General features: G+C 42.2%; 2 protein-coding genes across 4 annotated transcripts in view; both read right to left on the bottom strand.

Moving 5' to 3' along the window:
• BRWD1 (bromodomain and WD repeat domain containing 1) overlaps positions 1-14,141 on the bottom strand; it is a 56,374-nt gene extending 42,233 nt beyond the window's left edge. For 2 of the 3 annotated variants that reach the window (XM_084536361.1, XM_084536362.1), the window contains exons 1-12: positions 13,985-14,136; positions 13,784-13,842; positions 13,507-13,536; positions 13,266-13,325; positions 10,043-10,193; positions 8,705-8,803; positions 7,990-8,150; positions 7,180-7,401; positions 4,244-4,344; positions 3,382-3,452; positions 2,295-2,395; positions 708-748 (exon numbers count right to left, since the gene is read on the bottom strand). In XM_084536361.1, the coding sequence (XP_084392487.1) occupies positions 708-748; positions 2,295-2,395; positions 3,382-3,452; positions 4,244-4,344; positions 7,180-7,401; positions 7,990-8,150; positions 8,705-8,803; positions 10,043-10,193; positions 13,266-13,325; positions 13,507-13,536; positions 13,784-13,842; positions 13,985-14,045 (1,157 nt within the window). In that variant the 5' untranslated portion in view covers positions 14,046-14,136. Of the gene's footprint in view, positions 1-707; positions 749-2,294; positions 2,396-3,381; positions 3,453-4,243; positions 4,345-7,179; positions 7,402-7,989; positions 8,151-8,704; positions 8,804-10,042; positions 10,194-13,265; positions 13,326-13,506; positions 13,537-13,783; positions 13,843-13,984 lie in introns of all 3 variants that reach the window. The other variant, XR_014698122.1, reaches the window with a different exon arrangement.
• A 2,614-nt stretch (positions 14,142-16,755) lies between these two features.
• Positions 16,756-23,301, bottom strand: HMGN1 (high mobility group nucleosome binding domain 1). Its single transcript, XM_084536504.1, has 6 exons — positions 23,006-23,301; positions 22,710-22,742; positions 22,582-22,611; positions 22,431-22,481; positions 19,849-19,980; positions 16,756-17,737 (listed from the first exon to the last, which is right to left on the bottom strand). The coding sequence occupies exons 1-6, from the start codon at positions 23,018-23,020 to the stop codon at positions 17,690-17,692; spliced, it is 309 nt and encodes a 102-aa protein (XP_084392630.1). The 5' UTR covers positions 23,021-23,301; the 3' UTR covers positions 16,756-17,689.
• Between the last annotated feature and the right edge of the window lie 127 nt (positions 23,302-23,428).

The following is a 23,428-nucleotide window of genomic DNA, read 5'->3' as shown; positions in this document are numbered from 1 at the left end:
ATCAGTGCAACACAATGGTACCAAAGGTGACTCATTACAGAAAACCACACTCAAAAGACAGACAGTTACAACTTCTAAGCTGAATACTCTTAGCTTTCTTAGTCATAGTTGCTTGGCTTTCAAAAAGAGAAAGGACACAAAAATACAGCTGCAACTGACATTTGCAGATGGAAGTCTGCCCTGAAGGCTAAAATCCCTATTTTCATTTGTTATAGGCCAATTAGAGATCAATTTAGACAATGCCCTGAGTTTGAAGTATGAAGATTTACAAATGGAATTTACGCCACCTTTTTTTTTTTTTTTACCCCTCAGATCAGCTGTAAAATTGTTGAATTCATTTAGCTAAAGAATAATAGTAAGATAGAAGAAAAATGAGGATTAAAACTTATTTTAGACCATCTGCATTACATTTTCACTGCTTCATATTTTGATCCAATACTTGTTGAAACCAGAAGGGAAGGAGAAGGAAAAGGAGGTTTATGAAGCCACAAATGCATCAGGTATGTTATGAAGTGGCAATATTCCTCCAGATAAGTACAAAATCAACTAGTCTGAAGAGACTGTTTCAAAAAGATTAACAGAAAGTTGAGGTGCACAGCTGCAGCTTAACTACACTCCAAACCTGACCTTTAAATTCAAATAAAATAAGAACACTTAATTCCAAAGCAATGTATTATCTGTTTACATTTGAGCATCTTTTAACATACCTATCACCACTGTTAGAAAACTGAATGCTGTCAACTTTGTCCTGTAAGAAAAACAGTTTGTTAGAAATTATAAACATGAAATACGGTTTTGACAAAAAAATCTGAAAGAAGTTGTACAGTACGCATTTTTCATTATAATAGCTTTACTGAAGCTTGAGCCAAGCCAACAGACTTACAAGAACTCACTGATCATTAATGCTATATTTAAAATGCAAGCTTTACAAAAATTTTTCCTTTAAATGTGACGTATAGACAGATTAAATAACTATCCATTAGTAGCTTGGCAGATAGTTAACTTGCATTTGAATATATACTTCCAGTCCTAAACCAATTATAACCTAGAGAAACCCGTTGTTCCCTCTCCTACTTACATATTCCTTAAAGAAATATCAGATTGTATAATAAAAACAACAGGAAAAGCAGATACCATGCTCAAATTAGTTTATCTTACAGAGCTGGAAGTCTTCTCTACAGATAGAATATGCATTGATCAAGTCATACCACTTTAAACTCAGAGTTGGTATTAGAAAAAAACTATCAAAGCAAACAAACTGAGAAAGGGGAGTATTTGAAAAGCCGCCTTTGAAAGAGATTTAAGAGTTCAACTAAATCTAAATTCCCTGTATTAAAACTAAAACTGTGTGGAAAAAAGTTAACTGTCTTAACTGATGTTCTATCACAAAGAACATCTAAACAGTACAAAATTCTGCAGAGATTTTAAATCATGTGTTAAAAATATACCTGGCAGAAAAGCTGCCTTCTCATCTGAAATACAGAATCATTTTACCAAGCTACACTGGCCTACGAGCAGAGCAATACAAATACGTGTAAGTGACATTATCCAGCAACCTAAGAACCCTACCAATAATCAATTTTACATTCTTATGCTTACATTCAAAAATGACAATGGGGAGCAAGATTAAGACACATTAACAGTGACAGCTGTAGGAAACAAAGTTAAATACTCAAGTTAAGTGAAAAAATATAAGCATAAAATTATATAAATGTAAGGACCCAAGTCCTATTCATGGGAAAATTCACTGCACTGATTGCATAAAAGACACATTAAAAAATATTTTTTTTTTAATTCTTTGAGCATCAAGTACTGGAAAGAAAAAGTTACTCAAACTTCATGTGAATGCAAGCCAAGTTTCCCTGAGATTTTTTAGAAGGCAGGATCTGCTAGACTAGGCTACAGGAAAAAAAAAAAAAAAAGTAATGGTTCTGGAAAACTCTGGAACCTCAATCCCCAGTTAAAGATTTAACAGAAAATGTGTCAGAACATAAATACCTGCATAATGAAATTCATATTCTCAGCATACATACTTCCTGTGTACATAATATAATAAGCGGATAGGCACACTCGCATCATGAAGAGTAACAACTGAGCAAACCACACAATTTAAAATCAGAGATTCCTGCCACCCTTTAAAATGGTCAAGTCACATTGAGGTAACTGGCTGAAATCTATGTAGGTTCTAAAAATACATCCAATAAAAACATCATTACACATTCACTAACAAAATTAACTTGCTACTTTAATACTGCTTTAAGTGACTAACCAGTAGATTTAAAATTCTTACGTACAGCATGACTCTCCAATTCAGCTATTTTCTCAGGTGTTTCGGAGCCAAAAAAATACATCCTTATAACATGGTCAGTACTGCCAGTTGCTAAAAACATACCACCTGTGGAAAAAAAAACATCAAGCTACCGTGTAAGAAAATTAAAATAGATCACATTTCTCAGATTCTTAGTTCAAGTAACTAAAAACTTCCACTGACATACAGATGTGGAATGAAACCTCCCTCTCAGCCCAGAAAGCCTTCTCAGACATGGTAAAAACAAACAGTCATGCTCAATGTTACAAAAATTTGAAAATATGTAACTAGAGGAATGCTGAAATATCTACCACCAATGCTTGTGCACACCGATGTTATATTATAGGGAATATAGCTAATCCTCAGAACTATCTATATGATAGCACGTGTATCATTTGTAGCACGTGTGTCATTTGTGGCCTAAGAATCGCTTCACAACCGTGTGGAAGTATAGGTATGCCAGGATAAGCAGACCAGTGCGGTACAACAATATTATCATCTGCTTCTTGGCTCCTGCAAGGGTAGTCCAAAACATTTTATTGTGAGGAGCTAACAAGCTACACTTTGAGTTGCATTTCATTTCTGTTCCCAAGTTCCTTCTGACATTCATGCTGTCTGGTACAAGCAAGCATCCCCAAAAAAGTCACCCACGTGATTAGAATGAAAGGAGGCTAGAAGCCAGGACTGAAGCACTTTTACAGATACATTTACAAATTCTTAAGTAAGAAGGGATCTTTATGACAATCCTTGCATACAACTGGCACAGAATCGGGAGTCAAATATAAAAATCCAGTAAAGACACGCAAAGAGCAAACAAGCATCAGGTTGACTTTTACTTCAGCAAACCACCAACGGCAAATGGAAAATAGCATCACTTAGTTCCACGGTCTTTCACTGTCAGCTAAGGCAAGACATTTAATTATGTCCCAGGCGAACAATCCACCTATATACAATTACATAGTACATGGTGGCTGTGCTTGTATATTTTAAAGCTGTCACAAGAAGAGTATCATAGTACGTGCTCATGGAGGAAGAGAAGTCACAGTGCTAAATTCAGTCTGCACATGACTTACCTACGCTGAATGAAGAACAAAGCATCTGAACTCCTGGCCTAGGCTTCTCTGTGAATTTCACTGGCCGATTGCTACAAAAAGAAAAAGTTGCTTGAAACAGGACTCGTCACTCAACTTAGCTTTTCACAAAATTTCAGAACATCTTTGAACAGCTACATAACAGGTACTCCTTAAACAACAACACTTGGGCATCTTGTGCAGGAGGATGAGCAGAAAGGTTTACTTTTCAAAATTTCTGTACACACACAAATGGTATTTGAAGCCCACACATCCAGCAGCTTATGACTCTTCCTGCAAAATGTTATTATCCAGCAAAGATAAGATGATATGCCAAAGAGTGTGCGTTCTCTCTCATCCTGTGAGAAGTATGATTTATCCCCTCCAAAACATATCCACGAGGTACTGAACTCGTGCTTTTGCATTACAAATCACCAGTGGTACTTCAAATAAGGCCCTCTAGGTTTTGTTACTGCAGAACACCAGGCAAATTCATAACACTTCACAGAAGCAAATACAAGTGTTGCAATAGTGCACAATGTGATTTAAAAGACTGGTTTCCTGTTCTGCCAGTCATGTGCATACTCCTCCAGTTGACATGGCCATAATCACAAAGTTGCTACTAAGAATGACATTAAGCAGAAAATCCAGCAAACTCGTCTCATTTTCCCAGACAGTAACAAATTTGTAAAGTGTTACTAGCAATCATGTTTTAATTACATCACAGATTATTTCCACAACATTTTTTTAAATCACACAAACAAATTTTTGAACTAGTTAAGCTGAAGTACATTTGCCAAAGCACTCAACTTATTTTAATCAGAGTATGGCATAAGAGGAGTTCATCAACAACCCAGTTACATACTTGAATTTCATGGAATCTGTATCCCATTGCCAAAAGCAAACAGTTCCATCTGCACCCGTAGAGACCATGTAACGCATGGAGCCTTTTACCATTGGACTAAACTAAAGGGGGGAAAAAGTAGAAGTCAGAAACATACAAAACCAGACATTTTAGAACTTTTCAGGAACTTTTAAAAATGCTAATGTGAAATATTGCATTAACTAAAACTGTTGAATTAAAGTTTTAACTAAAGCAGTTGTTGATAACTGACAATTTTTTAATGTTTCAGAAGTAACACCTCCTATACTCTAAAATAAGTTTGTGTTGCATGTTTCAATTATTGCATTATATAACAATTCCTTCACTGCTTTGGTTTGGAAGTTTTAACTAACCACAAGCACCCACTAAAAATTTTTGTCAAAGAAGTAAGAAGCAGACAGAGCACCGGAAAAAAAGTGAAAGCAGATTTCAATAGATATGTTTGCTTTTTAAATACTGTAATTAAACAGAGCCTAAGTTATGAGATAGTCTGAGTACGTGTAACCAAGCACATACAACTTCATAGGAAGTCCTCATACATGCTTAAAACACTTTTATTGCTGTGCACAAAGCCAACCTTTCAGGAAACTTTACATGACAAGTTGATTAAATTGTTCATCAATTACTCCTACCACTATATTTTTTTAATTGAACTGCAAAAGCTGGCAGGTAGCCCCTCTTCAGCCCTCCTGTAAGCCTGTTCATCTCCTTGGCAAACATAGCAAATCTGGATAATGAGATGCTGGTTTATCTGATAAATAAGGAATTACAAAGCCCAAAACAAGACAGAGTCTAAAGGGCCACCAATAGCACAAGGTATCAAAATGCTTTCAAATTTAAATACATAATATAAAATCATAGAATCACTGAGGTTGGATAAAGCCTTCAAGATCATCAAGCCCAACCATTAATTTGAGCTAAGTCCCATCAAGAAACAATGTCCTTCATCATCACATTCACAGTCTCTTGATACCCTCAGGGATGGATGGGGACTTCACCACTTCACCACACAGGGCAGCCTGTTGCAACTTCACAACCCTTTCAGTGAAGGAAGGTCTCCTAGTTTCCAATCTAAATCTCTCCTGGAGCAACTTGAGGCCATTTCCTCTTGTTCCATCACTTGTTGCTTGGGAGAAGAGACGCCCCGCCTGCTACAGCCTCCTTTCAGATAGCTGCAGAAAGCAATGAGGACTCTCCTCAGCTTCCTCTCCTCCAGACTAAATAACCTCAGACTAAACAACCTCAGCCACTCCTCAGAACTTACTGTTTCCTAACACATTACACTAAACATCATTGCACTTTTGAAATTACACAGCTTTGACAGTAACACAAGTATCTGATCACCAAAGCTGTAAGAATGACCTACTGGACCAGAACAGCCACCCACATAAACCAGCACACCACATCTCCAGGAACTGACACCAGGGGGGCACAATGTCACCCAGAACGTCGCCCAGTGTCACTCCAGTTCCAACAAGTCAAACAGCACAGGCAGAGGGCTTGGTGGTTGCCTGGGAACAGCTCTCTTAAAGTATTTTAACAAACTGGCTTTACATGTCTTTCAACATCAAGGTAGTTCATCTACAAAATTATAAAGGCTAACGTCGGGGGGATTCAGCACTACCATCTTTCATTTAGTGTCTATAAGTGAAGATGGATTCCTGTCTTTACATTAACTATTCAGGAACTTCAAGGAAGCAAGGAACCTAATTTTAAATAAGTAGGTTTCTCTTGTGGTTTCAATTTTTGGCATCAATATTTAAACATTCAGATCTTAATATACACAGTAACACCAAAATAATTTTAGTCATGTAAAAACCACAGAGACATACACAGTGAAATTTATTTGCCATTCACATGCCAACTGTCATGGCAAACAGAACATCAGTTCCTTGCATTTGGATGTGAGCAAGTAACAACACTTGGTGAACTACTTCTTAACCCAGTAACAGCAACCACAAAGTACTTTTCTCCACAACCTGGACATGAGGCACTGATTTTCCTCTCAAAGAACTAATGACCCAAAGACAAATGGCTGTATTCATGTAAGTGTGTTTCCCAATTTCAACAAGCAACCAAGAAAAGCGGTTATTTCCCTACCAATATGATAGCTAGCTAATCTTAGGGCATCCCACCAACCTAAATGCTACTACCACACCTGACTCTAAAGTCAGGTGCAAAAATCCCAGCCCAAATGACTTCATGTTCATCCCCAAATGACTTCATGCTTTCTGCAATTTAAATACCTTCAAACCTTCCATACCATGCTGTCAAGTGAAACTTAGCTTTGAGTCTCATGACCTGTCTGCTTCTTACAATCCATCCACATCTTAAAGAGTTTCTACATGCTGAAGCACAAATAACTAGGTTACATGTACAGTCCTCAAGGCCAAGAGGACTTTTTAAGATTTAAGCCATGCACAAGGGTTTTCTAAAAACCTCTCCAGTCACCCAGTGGTCTGGCTGTCCTCACAGTACATTGGCACGCTGGTGCTGGGTATGAGTGCCAATTGAACAGTAAAACAGGAGGAAAAAAAATAAAAGCAAAACCCCAGAACACCCAAGGGGTATATTCAGTCAGAGCCGAAAACTTCACATTCAATATTAACAAGACAAAGTACTAAATTCTGCTTATGGACTCCTCTTTCCACTTCTGTAAATTTACCACTCACTTATTTGTATGCAAGTACTGATTTTTACTTAGGGAATCTGCAGTACTTACTAACAGAAATCAAGTTAGCACTAGGTCAAGTTGCGTTCACCGTTTTATTTTACAAGCCTGCAGCTTTATTTTCAAATATTTTTAACATCTAATTTGTTCTACATTAAGAAAGCAAACACTGTTTGTTCAATACAACTTCTAATGCTGCACAAAGTATCTACCGATCAGCAAATGGAAGGATTAATGCAAAACATACCTGTAATGAGGTAATGGACCCTGTGTGTCCGTGGAGGACAGCAACTGGCGCACAAGTCCTCAGACACCACACTCTGATCATTTTATCACAGCTTCCAGCTGCAATCATAGTGTTCTCATAATTGACAGCCATGTCAGAAATCTCTGCCGAATGTCCACGTAACGTGGCAAATAACCTGCCATTATGAGTTGACCAGATCTTTACCAGACAGTCATCTGAACCCTAGAAAGAAATATTTATCATGCTTAGCAAGGAGTTAAAAGACATTCAGGGTGTTTAGGTGTTCTTTAAAGAACCTGTGCTTTTTCAGAGCTTGGTAAGATTACAAATCTGTTTAAAACTCTGTATACTACTTAAAACTGACAAAAATAACATCATATGACCCACACTAAGAAACAAAATTTTAATTACGGTTCAGGATTGCAGACCTATGCCATATAAAGCAACAAGTCTGGACTAAATTTGAGGAGATTCCTTACAGAAATGGCAAGGACCAAAAAAAGGACTGTAAAACAATTTCTCTTCTACCACTTTATGAAGAAGATGAAAGACGCTGAACACACAACTACATCACTGAAGAAAGCTCCTGAGTCAGTGTCTGGTCAGGTGCTGACAAGAAGTACGACTATTTCTTAGATGCTTCTGACCTTTTACTTTACCAAATCATCACACTTGAGCACTGAGATAGAGCTCATCAGCTCTACCTTAACAGTACTGATATCCACCTCAAGAAGTTTTAGCACAGCCTGCATTTCAAAGTTCTTTCCCTAGCATCCAACTATGATTAGTTTCAGATTTATTTCAACTCACAGTAAATATTCTATGTCCAGTCCTATCGAACGCAACACAATACACAGCAGAAAGATGGCCAAGAATCCGTCTGTGCATCTTTACGTGCTGATACATACTTCCTGGAAACGAAGTACTGAACTTTGCATATCCAGTTAAATGCTTTGCTCGATATACTTCCACTAGAACACAAAGAAATCAAAGAATTAGCATATTGACACGTAAAACAAGTCTACTCTAAACCACCGTTATTTACCTTCATTAATACATTACTTAAGGATTTACTAAGAGTGATTTTAATACTTCACAAAGTCACAGTTGTTTTTTTTGAATTTCCAATTGTTCTGTGTGTATAAGCATGACAGTGCTTTAAACTTGGTTGAATCCAAACTTCTGCCTCTAAATATGAAGTGCTAAATGTTATCTTTATTTTCCATTGGCTTTCTATACGTTAAATCACACAACAGCCCTTCCACCCAAAGGTGAAGGGTTCATAAATACTTATTGGTTTAACTACTTAATACACAGGCTTTATTAAGAGACAGACCTCACCTAGAGGCTACTATCTCACTAGTGCTGTGGGCAGGCCTTTGCACCTAACTCCACCGAAGGCAAAGTTCTCCAGATAAGCCTCCAGATCCAGCTGAGGTGCAATTTTCAGTGTCATAGCAAGACCTGTATCAAGATACACCTCATAAGCTCCTATCAATAGAGATGGGTGTTGAACAAGGCTTACCGAGATTTGGTGGTGCGCCATAGTTTACAGGAACTTCAGGAGGCCTTCCTCTATGAAGAGCAGCAAATGCAGAGCCCTTCCAAACAGTGTTCCTGCAATCTTTAAAATCAAGTGGAGGTTTGTCACAAGCGCATGATAAAAATGCTGTTCAACTGCGGTTTCAAAACATGATAATGGGTATACCTATAGAAGGTCTTATACACAGTATTAAAATAACTTCAAAAAAAAAAAATCAGAAGACTGAAAGCCCCCAAACTTTTAATGAACAGTAAAGCACCAGAGAAAGGGAGAGAAAAATTTTTATAATGATGGAAGGGAAGGGGGGAATAAGCTTTGATACCACTTCTGAATGGTGACACCTCTGCAATTCACATAACGCAAAACTTTTCATCTGAAATTTTCATGCTCATTTTCAGACCAAAGTATTTAAGACAAAAAAAATTGTGCAAAATATACAGCACGTTTATTAATGTGAAATTATCAGACTAGACGATCTCAAGAGCTCCCTTCCAACTTTGCAATTCTGTGATTCTTAACTTTACCACAAAACCATTTTGACTCACTCATGTTGAAATAACTGCAATCCCAACTCTAGGGATAAAACAGTCACTGCATCAGTGTACGCCCTTTAAAGCAGTTAGAACAGATAACTGAAGAACAACTGCATCCAGTGAACTAGCCCCACAACACAGTATCTAGCTACCCAACAAAACTTTCTGCAGACACATGAACACACCCCTCTCTCCCAAAATGATCAAAGAGGCAAATTTTAAGCCAAAATCTACTCCGTACATATAAAATAAACCACATGCTTTTGTATTGCCAACCATTCACCTTAAATTATGGACATGGACTTACTTTCTGCATACGTACAGAATTTGCATGTACTAATTTTGACGCCATTTGCATTAACCAAGAAAACTTTCAGAAAACTGGTTTTACTGCCTCAGATTTGCACTGAACACAGTACAACAGCAACCACAATCAAAAACCACAGGGGCCCAGTGTGCTACTCAGCATGCTGGGAGAGGGGAGAGAAGTAGCACCTGTCCCCTGATGGTTCACTGTATTTACACTAACACTAAAAACTGGCAACATTCAGCACTCAGAATAGCAGTAACTCTTGTGATACAAGTTAAAACTTCCTTTTCACAACAATCAGCATGTAGTTACCCTATTAAGACATAAATCACTGCTGTTCTGGTTCCTTAAACACAGTGCAAAAGTAGCATGGGCCACTTTGGTTAAAAAGCTCACTGCCTTTAAATAACCCCAAAATCTTTACCAGATACTTATGAAAACACATCATACCCGTTTCAAACAACAAACAAACCATACCTTTTGCTGTACGTAACAAGGACTGCCTCCCTGCACCAAGCAAGGAATTGACTCTCGAAATGCTGGGTGGTATCTCTTTATCCAGTATTGGGCCAATACGCTTGCAAATTTGTAATAAATGGTCTGGAGCCACATGTTTGTTGGATAGCACCTGACAGAAATTAAAGTTTTAAACATATATATGGTTACATCCAGAACAGATTAATCTAAAAGCATTAATATTCACATAAATATTTAAACCATTTTTAATATACCCAAATTCAAATTACAAACACTCGATTCCATGAAGTTCTCATCTACTGAGCTAAGCAAGTACTCCTCAGGAATTGGAGAGCTGTAGTAAAAACACCTTCAGTAAAATTACCTACTGCACATCAGTATTTTACTACAGAAAGTCTGCAATATTCTTGTATATGGCAACCATTTGTGTGGCACCCTACAACGGGTGTCTTTTAACTCACCCAATTACTTCTTTATTAATAAAAATCAGGCACTTGTAACTCAAGATCATGGAAAATTTTGTTGTAATCAAGCAAGAGAATTTATGCAACTAGTACTTCAGTGCACAGTACTTGTTCAGTAAAGCACAGTCTAGTAGGTCTGAGTACAACACAGTTTCCTTGAAGAACCAGTACTACACAACATGAGACTGCCGTGCTTCCTTAAACCAAGTGGATCAAAACAATCACCTGTCAAGTCGGGGAGATCCCATGTTATTTACATCTAGCAGTCAAAAAAAAATAAAAAAAATACTTCCCCACATACACTCAGATGCCTCCGTCAAGAACAGATGTGTGGTTTGGGGTTCCCCCACCTGCCCCAGAGGTCAGTCAGAAGAACTCCTAAACTAGCAATGAAGGTAATCACAGTAATGCAGAAGTTAAATGCATGGAGTTTATACAGACTTGAGTAAACCAAACCAAGAGGAACATAACTTTAAACTAGTGGCAGGCCTGAATCAGCAGGTACAAACATACCCGTGCTCACTGTACTCTGATGGGGCCACAAAAGAACCAGCCAGAGCCAGAAGCCGTGCTGCTGCTCCAGCAGCAAGGCAATTCCCTGACATTCAAGAGAGGCAAAGGACCACAACATCATCCGCATGCAGCCTCTTGCCTGTGTTGTTGAAAACACAGGCAGAACTAGCTCATGATGCTACTCCCTCAGCCTCGTGACTGAGCATAAATGAGAAAAGTCTTGATAAGGCTGATCCCACAATCAGAAGGGCGGGAAAAAAAAATACCGTGTGCTGCCAAGTAAGATTTGCTCAACAAAAAGTTGCCCAAACATAAACAGAGTATTGAGAACAGTATGATTGAAGCCACAACCCAACACGCTTTAAAAATTAAAAAAAACATGTAATGTACAAAGTCTGGGGGGTTTTAGGGTATATTCCTCGGGAAGCGGCTGGTAACACCAGTGAAACAGTTAGCATTACTACACAGCCAAACATACTGCAGTAAATCAGCTCAACAAATGGTTATGGTTGATTATGAGAACAAATACAGTTGCTAAGGCTATAAAAATGCACTTTTTCGTCATTTCTTTCTAAATTTTGCCTCTTCAACTGGCACAGAGTAGTACCAGCCAAGATATTCAAGACAGGACGCCCAGCATAATCTATGTCAAGTATTATAAACCGTTCTGCTTGCACGCCATCATCAGGAATCACTTACAGAAGCATGCTTACCAAACCTAGCACCTTTTTAAAAGTAGCTTTATTCAGATTCCGGAAAGATGGTTATTTTAAACTCTTGCTCCTTTTCCATGACGAACAAAAAGGAAAAGAAATAATCATACCACTTGATTGTTATTTATCTGCAGTCAACACAAATTCAGAGTGAGACAGGCAGGACAAGAGGTTCCCAAAGCACCTCAAAAGCAGAATCTAATAGTTTCATAAGATGAATTTTGAGTATTCTGAAACACAATTATCCTGCATAGATACTTCTTGTGAATTGTACAGGGAAAAGAAGTAGAAGTGGCACATATTAAAGAATTCATCTGCGAACTCTGTATGCGTGAACACAGGAAACTCCTGAAGTCCCAGAAGAACTGGGGTCAAAAAACAAACAACCAAGCAGAAAAACAGACAAAGCCCTTTTAAACTCAATGCTACTTTCATGTCTGCTAAATTCAAGTCAGAGCTTGAAAGTATTCCTGTTTAGCAAGACTTGGCCTTTTAGTGACTTAAAGCATTAATTTAAGTCCTCATTTGCTCAACTGACCACACTGACAACTAAAAGAAATGGAATCCAGTTTATCATTTTACGCAGCAGTTAAATAATTAAGAAAACGTTATACACAAAATATCATTCTCTCTCTACACAAGCACTACCCAGAAGTGTTCAAGTGTTACACTGAAGGGACAGGGGATCTAACTGTAACAATACACAAGCTGACAGGTAAGGGAGAAGTCCATTAACCTGGAATGCCTAACCGGGGTGGGTGGTGAATAAACATTTGTCTAAAGAAAACACAAGAACAATAAACCAGCACAGAACTACAGTGGCCAGGCACCACCAGGCCATCATCTCACAAGGTTCAAACCACCAATTGCAGAATGTATTTGAAGAAGCAGATAAACAAAACGCCAAGAAAAATCAGCTTTCCATTCTGAAACGGGATGGAAGAAAACATTTGTTGCAAACAATATCAGCAGCAGAAGGCATTTAAGTACATGCCACCGAGAGGTCACTTGTATCTTTGCAATGTTTAGAAACGAAGCTATGACCAGAAACAAAGTGAGTGGCCAGAGAAAGAGAGCACACTCCTAGGGAACCACAACTGCCAAGCCTTGATTTCTGAACAGCGGTTTCATTTCCTAATCTGTTGAAGGGGACCGATGAAGGAAGACAGGCGGAAAATAAATACCGTCAAATCAAAACGTGCTTGACAAACTTGCTCGCGAAACTCTGAAATGAAACCGTGCTGCAGATTGGCTCCTGCCCGTCTGTAGGCAGCGGCATGTACCACTGCACAACGCCAAGCTCCACCTCTGCTATGTAAACAATATCCTCAATTTAAACCACCACTTGTGTTTTTGTTAGTCTAATGTATAGACATCAAACGCCTTTTCCACCAGGGACTCCAGCGCCTTAACAGAACAGGCATGAATCTGCAAGTGAAAGCTCTGGGCCTACTTTTAAAGGTTTAAACGTCTTGACACCAGCGTTACCATGCTATCTAAAAGGATTTTTTTAGAGGAAAAAAGAAGTCTTACCAATTCTTCATAACTTCTGTAATGCTCGTTTCCTTCCCAATCCAACCGTTTAGGAAGTAACTAAGCAGAGGAAGGAGAAAATAAGTTAGAGGGGACTGGGGGGGGGGAATGAGATCACATCCACAACAACAACGTGTGTGGAAGGGGGGGGGGGGGGGGTAAAAAGTTGGGAGGAAGAAACCCGAGCGACTTAAGAAGCTTTTCTAGGACAGCGAGAGAGCGGCGGGGATTCCACACAGACCTGGTGCTGCTCCAGCTCCTGCACCAGCACCTGCGGAGACACGGGAAACAAGAAGAGGAGAAAAAAAAAAAAAAAAAAAAAAAAGGCATCAGCGGGGACGAGAGGCCGTGGGGAGGGGGCCGGGGCTCGTCAGGCGGCCGCCGAGGGGCGGGGGGACGGGGGGTACCGGCCGCTCACACCTCCCCTGCAATCCTCTCCGCAGCAGCCACCGAACGGCCGAGGGCTCCGAGCGAGCGTGTGCGCCCAGGTGAGCGAGCGGCGGCGCCCCGGTACTCACCTCCAGCGCTCTCCGGCAGGGCCCGGTGGTCAGGAACCGAGCTATGAGGAAGTAGAGCTCTGCGGGAGAGACGGGGACAGACACGGAGACACGGGGAGGGGAGGGGAGAGGGGGGGGGGGTGAGGCTGAGCGGCGGCGGCGGCAGCGGGAAGATGGCGGCAGGGAGCGGCGCCGGCTCCCGCCGCGCCCCGCCGGCGTTACCTGATTCAATGAGCGGCACGGGCGCGCCGCCGGAGCTGGAGGAAGGCGAGGGCTCGGCCATGGCTCGCTTCCCTTCCTCCCTCCCTCCCTCCCTGCTGCGGGCGGGCGGCTGGGCTCAGGCGGCGGCGGCAGGCGCGGGCCGGGCCCGGCTCGGCAGAGCCCTGTCAGCGCCCCCTCCCCCTCCTCCCCTCCTCCCTCCTCTGCTCTCCCCCGCCCCCCGCGCTCGCTCTTCCCCCACCCCCCCCGCGCCTAGCGCAGCCTCAGCGCCGCCATCGCCGCCTCCGCCTGCGCCGGCCGCTGCCGCCGCCCCGCCGCCTCCTGCGCCGCGCCGGGCGGAGGGGAAAAGTAGTCCCGGCTGCCGGTTAGGGCGGGCGGCCGGGAAGGAAGGCGGCCGGCGGGGACCGAGCGCCTCGCCGCGGTGAGACGGGCGGCGGGGGGGCCGGAGCGGGGAGCGGGGCGGCGCGGCGGGGGGAGGGAACCGGAGGGCAGGGCGCGGAAGGATCACGGCCGCGGGGTGGCGGTGATGGGGCTCGGCGGGCGGGGCCGTTCTGTCGGGAGCGGGCGGGGCCGCGGCGCGCGCCGGGGCCGTTGCGGCCGTTAGGGCGGTTGGGGCGCTGCGCTCGCGCGGCCGGCGCCCCGTCAGCCCCGCGTCCCCTGAGGGCCGCCCGCACGGCTTCACGCACCCCCCGGCCCAGTTCTCCACACGCAGGGCTGAGAGCCCGTGCCAGTACACGCAGCTCCTCGCTCTCCCGGCAGCTGAAGCGTTGGGTTGTGCTGTAACGTGCTGACACCTCAAACCACGCGGACAAAAGCCGGAGTAGCCACCGCTTTATCACCTTGCTTTTCACGGGGTGTGACTGCTTAGCCTGAAATTTCTTCCACCTTAGGTGGACTGCTTGTGGTGACTAACAGTGCTGCTTTCAGAGAGAGCATTTTTCTCCCCCTCTTCTCCAAAGCCTGCCCCACCACCACCTCTCTTTATGGGTAAAGCTGAGAATCCTTTCAACCCTGTGCTGCTACAAACTGACGTAGGGTTTCCATGTTCCTGACACAACTACCCCGTTCCTTTCCTTCTTTCGATGAGAATTTTCCATCCTGTGAAAGGTAGGCTGCCCCCGATTTACCTGATTGCTGAATCCTTTCACTTCCACAATAAAACAAAATTTAACTTTCTGTCCCCAAGGGTAAATATTAGGGAACAACTATGACAAATATGTTTGAGAGATGTGGGAAGTCAGCAGGGTCTCAACATCAGAGACTCAAAACACATGAGAAGTAGGCATTCAGTAAGAAGGTAAAAGAGGTTATTTCAGGATACTCACCTGCAAGTTTATTAGTCATTTAACTGATGTTTTTGACCTGGTAAAAACACAAAGAAAGCAAACAGGCCACATAAGCAGCCATTGCACCCTACTACTAAATTTAACAAATAAGCATACGGGAGGTGTTGTAAAGAGTAGCATAAACTTAGTTCCAGCCTTTTAAAGTACCACAGAATTTGAAGGCACAGCCAGGTGCGTTCTGCTAGGAGCACACCTGTGACAGGATTGGACCAGCAGCACTTTGTGGTCCAGTGTAGGAAGACATCCTCTGTATAAGCTGAGGGAAAACTCATCTTTTCTTAAATAGGTAAGTAAAAAAGGTAAAACACTTTATTGTATGAAAGCAGGTGAGAAATTACTCAGATGAAAGCATTCTTTGAGAAAATAAGTTAGAGGTGAAACTTGTGTCTTTTTAGAACTCTTAGAAGATGAAGACAGCACCAAAAATGAAGAGAACACATACTTGCAGGTGTTAAAAGCATAAACATTGTCAAGAGGAAAAAAGAAGAAACAAAAATTTAAAAAATTGTTACTTTTTGATCTTGACTCCTCCCAAGACAAGGTTGACAGCTGACTGGCATCACGCTGATAGGGTAAAGCCCTGCTACTTCGCACAGCTGCAATACAGCAAAATGAAGTGTGGCTGTGGGGGGGAAACAATTGCACTCTGGGGGAGCAGAAGTGATACTGTCAGAGGTTCTCCCAGTCATAGGTTTCATTTCTTAAGCTGAAGTAACATACACTTGATATGCCCCCTTCTGATGAAAGGCTGTTTATTTATTTTGAATACAGTGAGGGAGAATCAGGGCAGTTCTGTACTATATGAATGAGCTCTCAGCACGGTTATGTTTTTACTTTTGTTTGAAACCACGCTCTGTCAACTTGCAACCCTATATAGCAGGCACAGTTGCTCACACCATGGGTAGCTAACCTAGCAGATCACCAGCACAAGAACAGAAGTCTTCTTGCTGCTCCTGCCTGTACTGTTCCCCTGCTTTTCTTCTATGGGTTCCACTGCATGACCCCAGCTAGCTACTTGGGGAAGTTCACAGCCCAGCTTCATTCCCCTGATGAACAGGGAAATCAACAAAACATCAGATGTCTTAAAGTCAAAAATCAGCTTTTCCCCAGAAGTTGATTGGGGAAATTCCAATGCAGTTCCAATACAACCCAAAAGAAGTTCCAATACAACAGTTAACACTCAAGAGGATTGCTTTGCACTTCATCAGAGAACTGTCTACACTCGAGCGAGTGCACAGGCCATCTCTCAGATGGCAGACAAGATCCGATGCTGTTTTTTTAAAAGCCAAAGCAGCACCACTACACTATCAGCTTTCAATCTCTAAGTCCACTCAAGATTGCAACTACCGTTTTCTACTTGCTGCTCACTGCCTGTGTTAGCACCCATCTCATGGAAAAGCATGGGTTTTACCAACATTAAGAATACAGTTAGGAATCAAAACCAGTAGGTATTTATTTATTCATTGTTTTCCAACAGAAACACAACATGTTCAATGACTACACCACGTATACTGTGAGTTGTCATAGTCAATGCAGGAGCTACCGAAACATCCTTTCTTAATCAAGATGTATTTGGCTTTTGTTTGGTGATCACAGACACTACAAACAATTTTACAATTGTTTTTATTCACATAGGGTTTTTTAATCTAGAAACTATAGTTGTTTTTTTTTCTAAACCTATTTCAAATATTTTTCATCTGATCATTGTAGACAAGCTGTCCTTGAAAACAGGATGTGAAGTACCAGCTGACGTTAAGTCTACCAATCAGAAACTTTTACCTATTCAGCATTTGAAGTAAAAATCTCCAATCTTTCACACCACAATTACAAAGTTGTTGAGAAAAATCAAGCTGTACCTACCAAAAATAACTTTGTCACAGATATACATCACTCGGCAAGAAATCCAACACTAGGGAGCAGTTTATTAGGTAAGCAATTCTACTGATGGTACAACCATAGATAAATAACTACAATGTTAAGACATCCTCAACATATCGTTACGAACGCTGAAGTCTAAACCTGTGTTATGCTTCATTTAGTAGGATAGAAAAATCGTCCCTCACAATCTATGGAACGCGAAGCCCCTTCGAGACTTCAAAAACCCCCTCCTTTATGGAACATTCCAGTAATTTCTGGTTTCATAGAAAACAGACAACCAGTACATGATTTTACCACTTAAAAAAAAGCATTTACACGTATCTAAATATGTAAAAAAACGGGTTGGGATTCTCTCCTTTTTAAAAATGTGTTTTCTACAACTACTAAAAAACTTGCATTTACAAAATAGTTGATAAAAATATTCCTCTGAATTGTACAAGAAGAAAAGTGTAAGGACCACCAATCGAAGACTTGGTACCAGATGTTAGTCAGACTTAGCTTCTTTCTCTACTGCTGCATCAGATGCTTGGGTCTGAAAAGAAGGGAGAAAACAAAACACTTTAACGTGAAAAATTTCTAAGCAATGAAGTCTTTTAGTTCATAGCATTTTTTATGTGCAACTGAGTTAACTTGACATACAGAACAACCATGACTTGTTTCTACACACCACGCTTTGTAGTCTTACTTAATCGGTGCCATGATCTGCTCATGTCTCTTGGACAATAACCTACTAAAGCCAAGCTTTCTTGAAAGACCTTTTATCTCCTCAGATGCATCAATGTGGATTTCAAAATGTTGGTATTGTTACTACTCAATATGTGCTGAAAAGAATTTATTTTTTTGAAAAACAAAGCCTATTTCAATAATAACTGCCTTTATGAAAGGATTGTGGTTTTTTTTTAAACTTTAAAATCCTTGTGTAAAACTGTGCTTAGAAAAAACATTATAGATGCATTTTATGCACCCAAGTGCAGCACTGAAGATTTTCAAATCTTAGTACATTTTGAGGCGAGCAAGATTCAGTACTGCATGGAACTAAACATCACTTTGTAAAAATACACTGAACGTAGCAGAGCTACATCATTTTTAAGTCAAGCTTCTCTATATTGTACTTCAGAACAAGTTCGTACAAACTTAATTGATGACAACTGTAACCCCATTTGGATTGGAAAACTCACTGCTTTGCAACATGGTTTAAAAAAAAGGAACATAATATTTTTGTCAACATAAGAACTATGCTTAATTTAACTATTCCAAGGCTTTGCAGCACCAACAGGAGAAGATACTATTTAATCACAGTACTACCAAAACAGGAACCCTAACACCAGCTGTCTTCACTGCCACCTGGGGGAAGGCTTTGGAAGGTACAGTAACCATTTTTCCCCACAGGCATCACGCTCTTTTTACTGTAGGAATTCACTGTCTGTCCAGGACACTGAATTAACACCAGCATCACTGCCTGTATTGGTTGATAACAATAGTACTTAATGTTAAACTGGATAGGCTGCCTTGTCTAGACTTGGGTATTTTATTAGTTCATTAGTCTTCCATTGGTCACCCCAGTCAAAATCAATGAAGATGTGCCCCAAAAATCATCATCCATTCCTTAGGTTTAAGTCATCTTTACACCAGATGAGAAACATCACCAGATTTCAATTTGTTATTACTGACATGCCACGTGCACAAATTGAAGGCCTGAATTACGCAACTGTGACAGACAACAAGAGCCACGTACAAACTCCAAACTACCAATGAATTGCTACTTTTAGCATCTTTTCACGAACATCACACTCTAAGTTTACAAATAAAAAACATTACTCTAAGCAAATTATCCTGCATGCTCAAATATCAACCTTCCTTACACACAAAACCCCAAAACTATCTACCTAAAAAACAAATACACTTTTCCCCTACTTGAAAATACATTTGCACACTGAAAAAAAAAGGAAACTTAATACACAAACTAGACAAGAAGAATAAATCACATTTAAATTTAAAACAAATCCTCTGAAGATCAGACCAAACTCAACTGACTAACTAACTGAAGCGAGCAAGGCAGTCAACACCGCAGAAACCTCAGAGTAATTCTAAGCCTACAGGAAAACTTGCTTTATCCAATTGTTAAACAGCTGCCGCAGGAGGCGCTGCTGCTCCCTACAAATCTCATCCTAAATTTAAAAATAAGAGATGCCCATCTTCTAGAAAAACAGTAGTGTGAAGGATGTTTTAAGTTAAATTGATCACTAATTCCAAAAAAAGAACCACAGCCATTTTAGCAAGGTATTACAATCAAGACTAATTTGGCACGTTCCTCAACAGCTATTAGTAGTTCTTGCACCTTTTTCTACCATCCCTGCACCAGCCTTTCCCTTCTCCCATCTGGCAAAATTTCTTGGTGAAGGACATTACTTTAGTAAAATTCTCACCTTTTTTCGTAATTTCAGGGACTCTTACCATATCACTGCAACTCTTTTTTGGGCAACTAGAATTTACCTGGCTTATCTACTAGTGTTTTGATAACCTTTTTTCTTTGCACAGAAATAGACTCTAGTAAAAGAACTGCATGTGTTTCTGATAGATGTTTAGGTAACTAGTACAGTAAGTTACTCGGCTGTTTTAGAATAAAGAATACAGACAATTTACCTCCTCACTTTTCGTTTCCCCATTTTCTGCAGGCAAGTTGTCCTTTGTCTGTTCTTGGTTTGTCTCTTCCGTCTGTTTTCCTTTAGGCCCCTTTTTCCCCTTTGACTGAGCTTTCTTGTCCTCAGACTTATCCTAAAATTAAATCAATTTGCAGTAAAGTAAGTTCATATAACCTACAAGGTAAACTTTGAAAACAATTAAACAAGAACAAGATGGACTCGCCAAACAGCAAGAGCTGCAACCAACAACCAGTGAGCTACATGTAATACATAGTTGAATTGCCAAAAAAGCCTCTTCCAAACTACATACAGACAATCCCTATTCCGTGCAGTCAGTACATGAGAGAATCAAATCAGGACAAGATAAACCTCTCCTTTTCTCTTCCATCCCTCAACCCTGAACAGCACACATTACGACAATGTTAGGCTCACAGAATCTAAAACCACCGCACTGTACAGTAACTAAAAGCACTGCTTAGAGCGGTACAAACCCATCTGGAAAAACCTATCAGAAAGAAAAATGGTAGTACTTAATTCTAGCGGCAAGACAGAACAATTTGTCTTATGTGCTTTAAGTTCTTGCCGCAGAGCTAAAAAACCAAACCAGCAGTGAAGTCCTTCCACTTTGTATATCACATCCTCTCTACCTGGCGTCACTGTTGTTAAACAGACTGAGGAAAGTATTTGCTCAGAGCTATTTTTGTATAAATCTGTAACATATCCTCCCAGATACTCCTTACAGCAGCCAAATGCTACGAAGTTTGCCTGTCCCCCAGCTGATCCTCAAAATATTTATGTCAATTAACATTGACATAGGAGCACTGTTTTTGACACCACCTGTCAAACATTAGCATCACAATTTAATGATACTAACAAAAGTTTTCAGTAAATGACAAACTAACACTTTTTCTGGGCAGGTTCAATTTGAGTAAGTGACAAGAGAATGTAACGCACTTATACTTCTAAGCTGAAGACTACTACGCTGATCTCCCTTAAGGTGCATCTCTAATCCCATTAAAAATCCGGTGTGCACTCCAAGGAAGGATATTCTTCAACTTATGCCCTATTTTATTGTCTCTGACCTACAATCCACTCTGATAAAAAGAGTTCTTGTTTTTTTCATTCTACGCACTGTAGAAACGTGCAGCACTGATTAGAGACCAGTGGGTCAGATGTATTCCATACTTTGTGAGGAACACTTCACGCAAAAACAAAAAAGCATCAGGCTACTGGGCTACTTTACACAACTTTTTTACTAGCTGTTTAAATACATTTCTTATTCTATATGAATGCATATGCAAAACATTGTCTTCATAATACAATTTTGCCAAGTGTTTGTAACTATTGAGCAAAAGTTTTAGGTGTTTTACACTGCTGGATACAAACATGCAGTAAGGTACGCACATAAACAGGGCGCAACGTAAAAGAACAAAAAAAAACACTCCAGCACGTTCTGTCCACTAACTACACTGTCAATGTCCACAGAACTTCAGAAATGCCCTTGTATTGCTTTCAGAAAATTATTTATTAGTTTTAAAATCCTCCAGAACACAGAGATGAATCAAACTACACTGAAGAAAAAATTCAGTAAAAGTAGTAAATGCTTGGACTCAGTATTACAAAACCAGGTAGCAATCTCACACCATGCAGACTGTGTTTCAATTTTCAAAATAGCAGTCTCCAACTAGTGGCATCAGCAATTAGATGCACCACTGAGAAAAACACTTGAAAAAAGGAACTGAAAAATGGAAAGCTTTCAAAAACCTTTCAGCTGTAAACTCAGAGAATAGGAGCACACCAAGATTCAATCCATTGGAAGGAAGGTATAGTACTGACCAGTTGAGCAGAACCATAAAAGCGAAGACATCAGAAGGCCCACAAAGCAGAATTCTGTACTAGCGTCCCTGAAACACTGTAAGCCATATATTTGACAAAAAATTCAAGCCAATCTCCCTTATGATCATAAATGAGCACACAGAAATGCATACACCAACATGCCAATAGATACAGAGCCTCTTCATTTATTTAAGAATAACATTTTACACCTCAACTATTGACCTGTTCAGGCTATACTGAAAAATTTGGAAGATTATACTAAGCCACAAAAAGACACACAGAGACACAAAGCTTGACTACTTGAATGGAAGTGTGGATCTTTTTCTACAGCTTGGCTAAGTACTTCAAATAATGTTTTCCTGCTGTAAAATGCTGCTTTAATTTGAAAGCATATTCTATCCCCTTCTGTTTGACAGCACCAAAATCCGATTCTGTGCACAGCTGTCACAATCAGCACCAAAATACCACCTAACAACCAACAAAGCAGCGTCCGTGTTTCTTTGCAATACTTTGAGTGCCTTACAAGGGCCTAACCAGGCAGGATGGCATGAAAGTCTCTGGTGCACCTGTAGGTCCCACTACAAGTACGCCAAACCTATCCTTTAGCAAAAGGGGCAATCCAAAAGGGAAAGGGATAAGATGAACAAAAACGCTCAGACACCAGGCACCCACAGTGTGAGGCGGGAAGTCCCTAGGCGCCTGCAGTACCACCACCTCCCCTCCCTCCCCTCTTCCCCGCTCTCTCACCTTTGCCGCCAGCTTTTTGGGTTTCGCCTCTGCTTTGGCAGGAGCGGGTTTCTGAGGAGACAACAACGCGTCAGGGCCCGGCCGCCAGAAGCCGCCAGCCCTCCCCTTAGCCCCTGCAGGGGCCGCCTCCCACCTCGCACCCCCTACTCACAGCAGACAGCCGCGCCGACCGCCTCTTGGGCTGCGGGGGAGAGAAGCACAGAGACCCGCGGCGTCAGAGCCAGCACCGCGACCACCCCCCAACCCCGTTCACCCCCCACCCCCCCGTGTACCACTCACCTCCTCCGCGGCCTCCCCTCCGGCCGCGCTCACCTGCCAACACAAACACCGCGCCTCAGGCGCCTGGGGGCGGGGCGCGGCCACGCCTCACGTGACACCGCCCCCCCCTCACCCCCCCCGCCCCCCCCCCCCCCCCCCCTTTGGGAGCAGAACCTTCCAGACGCCGCCGTTGGGCGCTGCTGAGGGGATCTGAGGGGATTTGGGGGGGGGGTTGGGGTCGCTCCGCTCCTCCCTCAGCCGCCCCTCCGCGCCCCGCAGCCCCCCCCCGGCCCTTTTCTCCCCCCGCATGGCTTCACCTTTCTCTTCGGCATGGCTCCAGCCGCAGCCCCGCGGTGCCCGCTCCCTCCCTCCCTCCCTCCCTCGATTCTTTCGCTCCCCCTTTCCCCGCTGCGCGCCGGGTGCCTCACGGCGAGCCGCTGCGGCCGCCCGCCCGCCAGCCGCGCCGCGCAGGGAAGCCGCCCCCCCCCATCCCAGCAGCGCCAGCGGCGTCGCAACAGGATCCGGCCGGATTGGAGGCGGCGGCGGCAGGAGGAGGAGGAGGAGGAGGAGGAGGAGGAAGAGGGGGCGGGGGGGGCGCTCCGCTCCCCGCCCGGCCCTGCCCTGCCCTGCCCTGCCCGCCGGGCTGACCCGGCCCTCCCGCGGGGCGCCCCTCAGCGCCTCCCGGGTTGAGGGGAGGGCGGGGCGGCACTGCTGATTGGCCGGCCGGCGTCACGTGGGCT

The sequence above is a fragment of the Aythya ferina genome, assembly GCF_964211825.1.
Source record: "Aythya ferina genome assembly, chromosome: 1".
Lineage (NCBI taxonomy): Eukaryota > Metazoa > Chordata > Aves > Anseriformes > Anatidae > Aythya > Aythya ferina.
This window is presented reverse-complemented; position numbering and strand designations above follow the sequence as displayed.

Coding starts and splice junctions, on each gene's coding strand:
- HMGN1 (XM_084536504.1), bottom strand. Junction 22,612..22,709: donor GAGGGGAGGCCGCGGAGGAG/GTGAGTGGTACA, acceptor TCTCCCCCGCAG/CCCAAGAGGCGGTCGGCGCG. Junction 22,482..22,581: donor GGTCGGCGCGGCTGTCTGCT/GTGAGTAGGGGG, acceptor TTGTCTCCTCAG/AAACCCGCTCCTGCCAAAGC.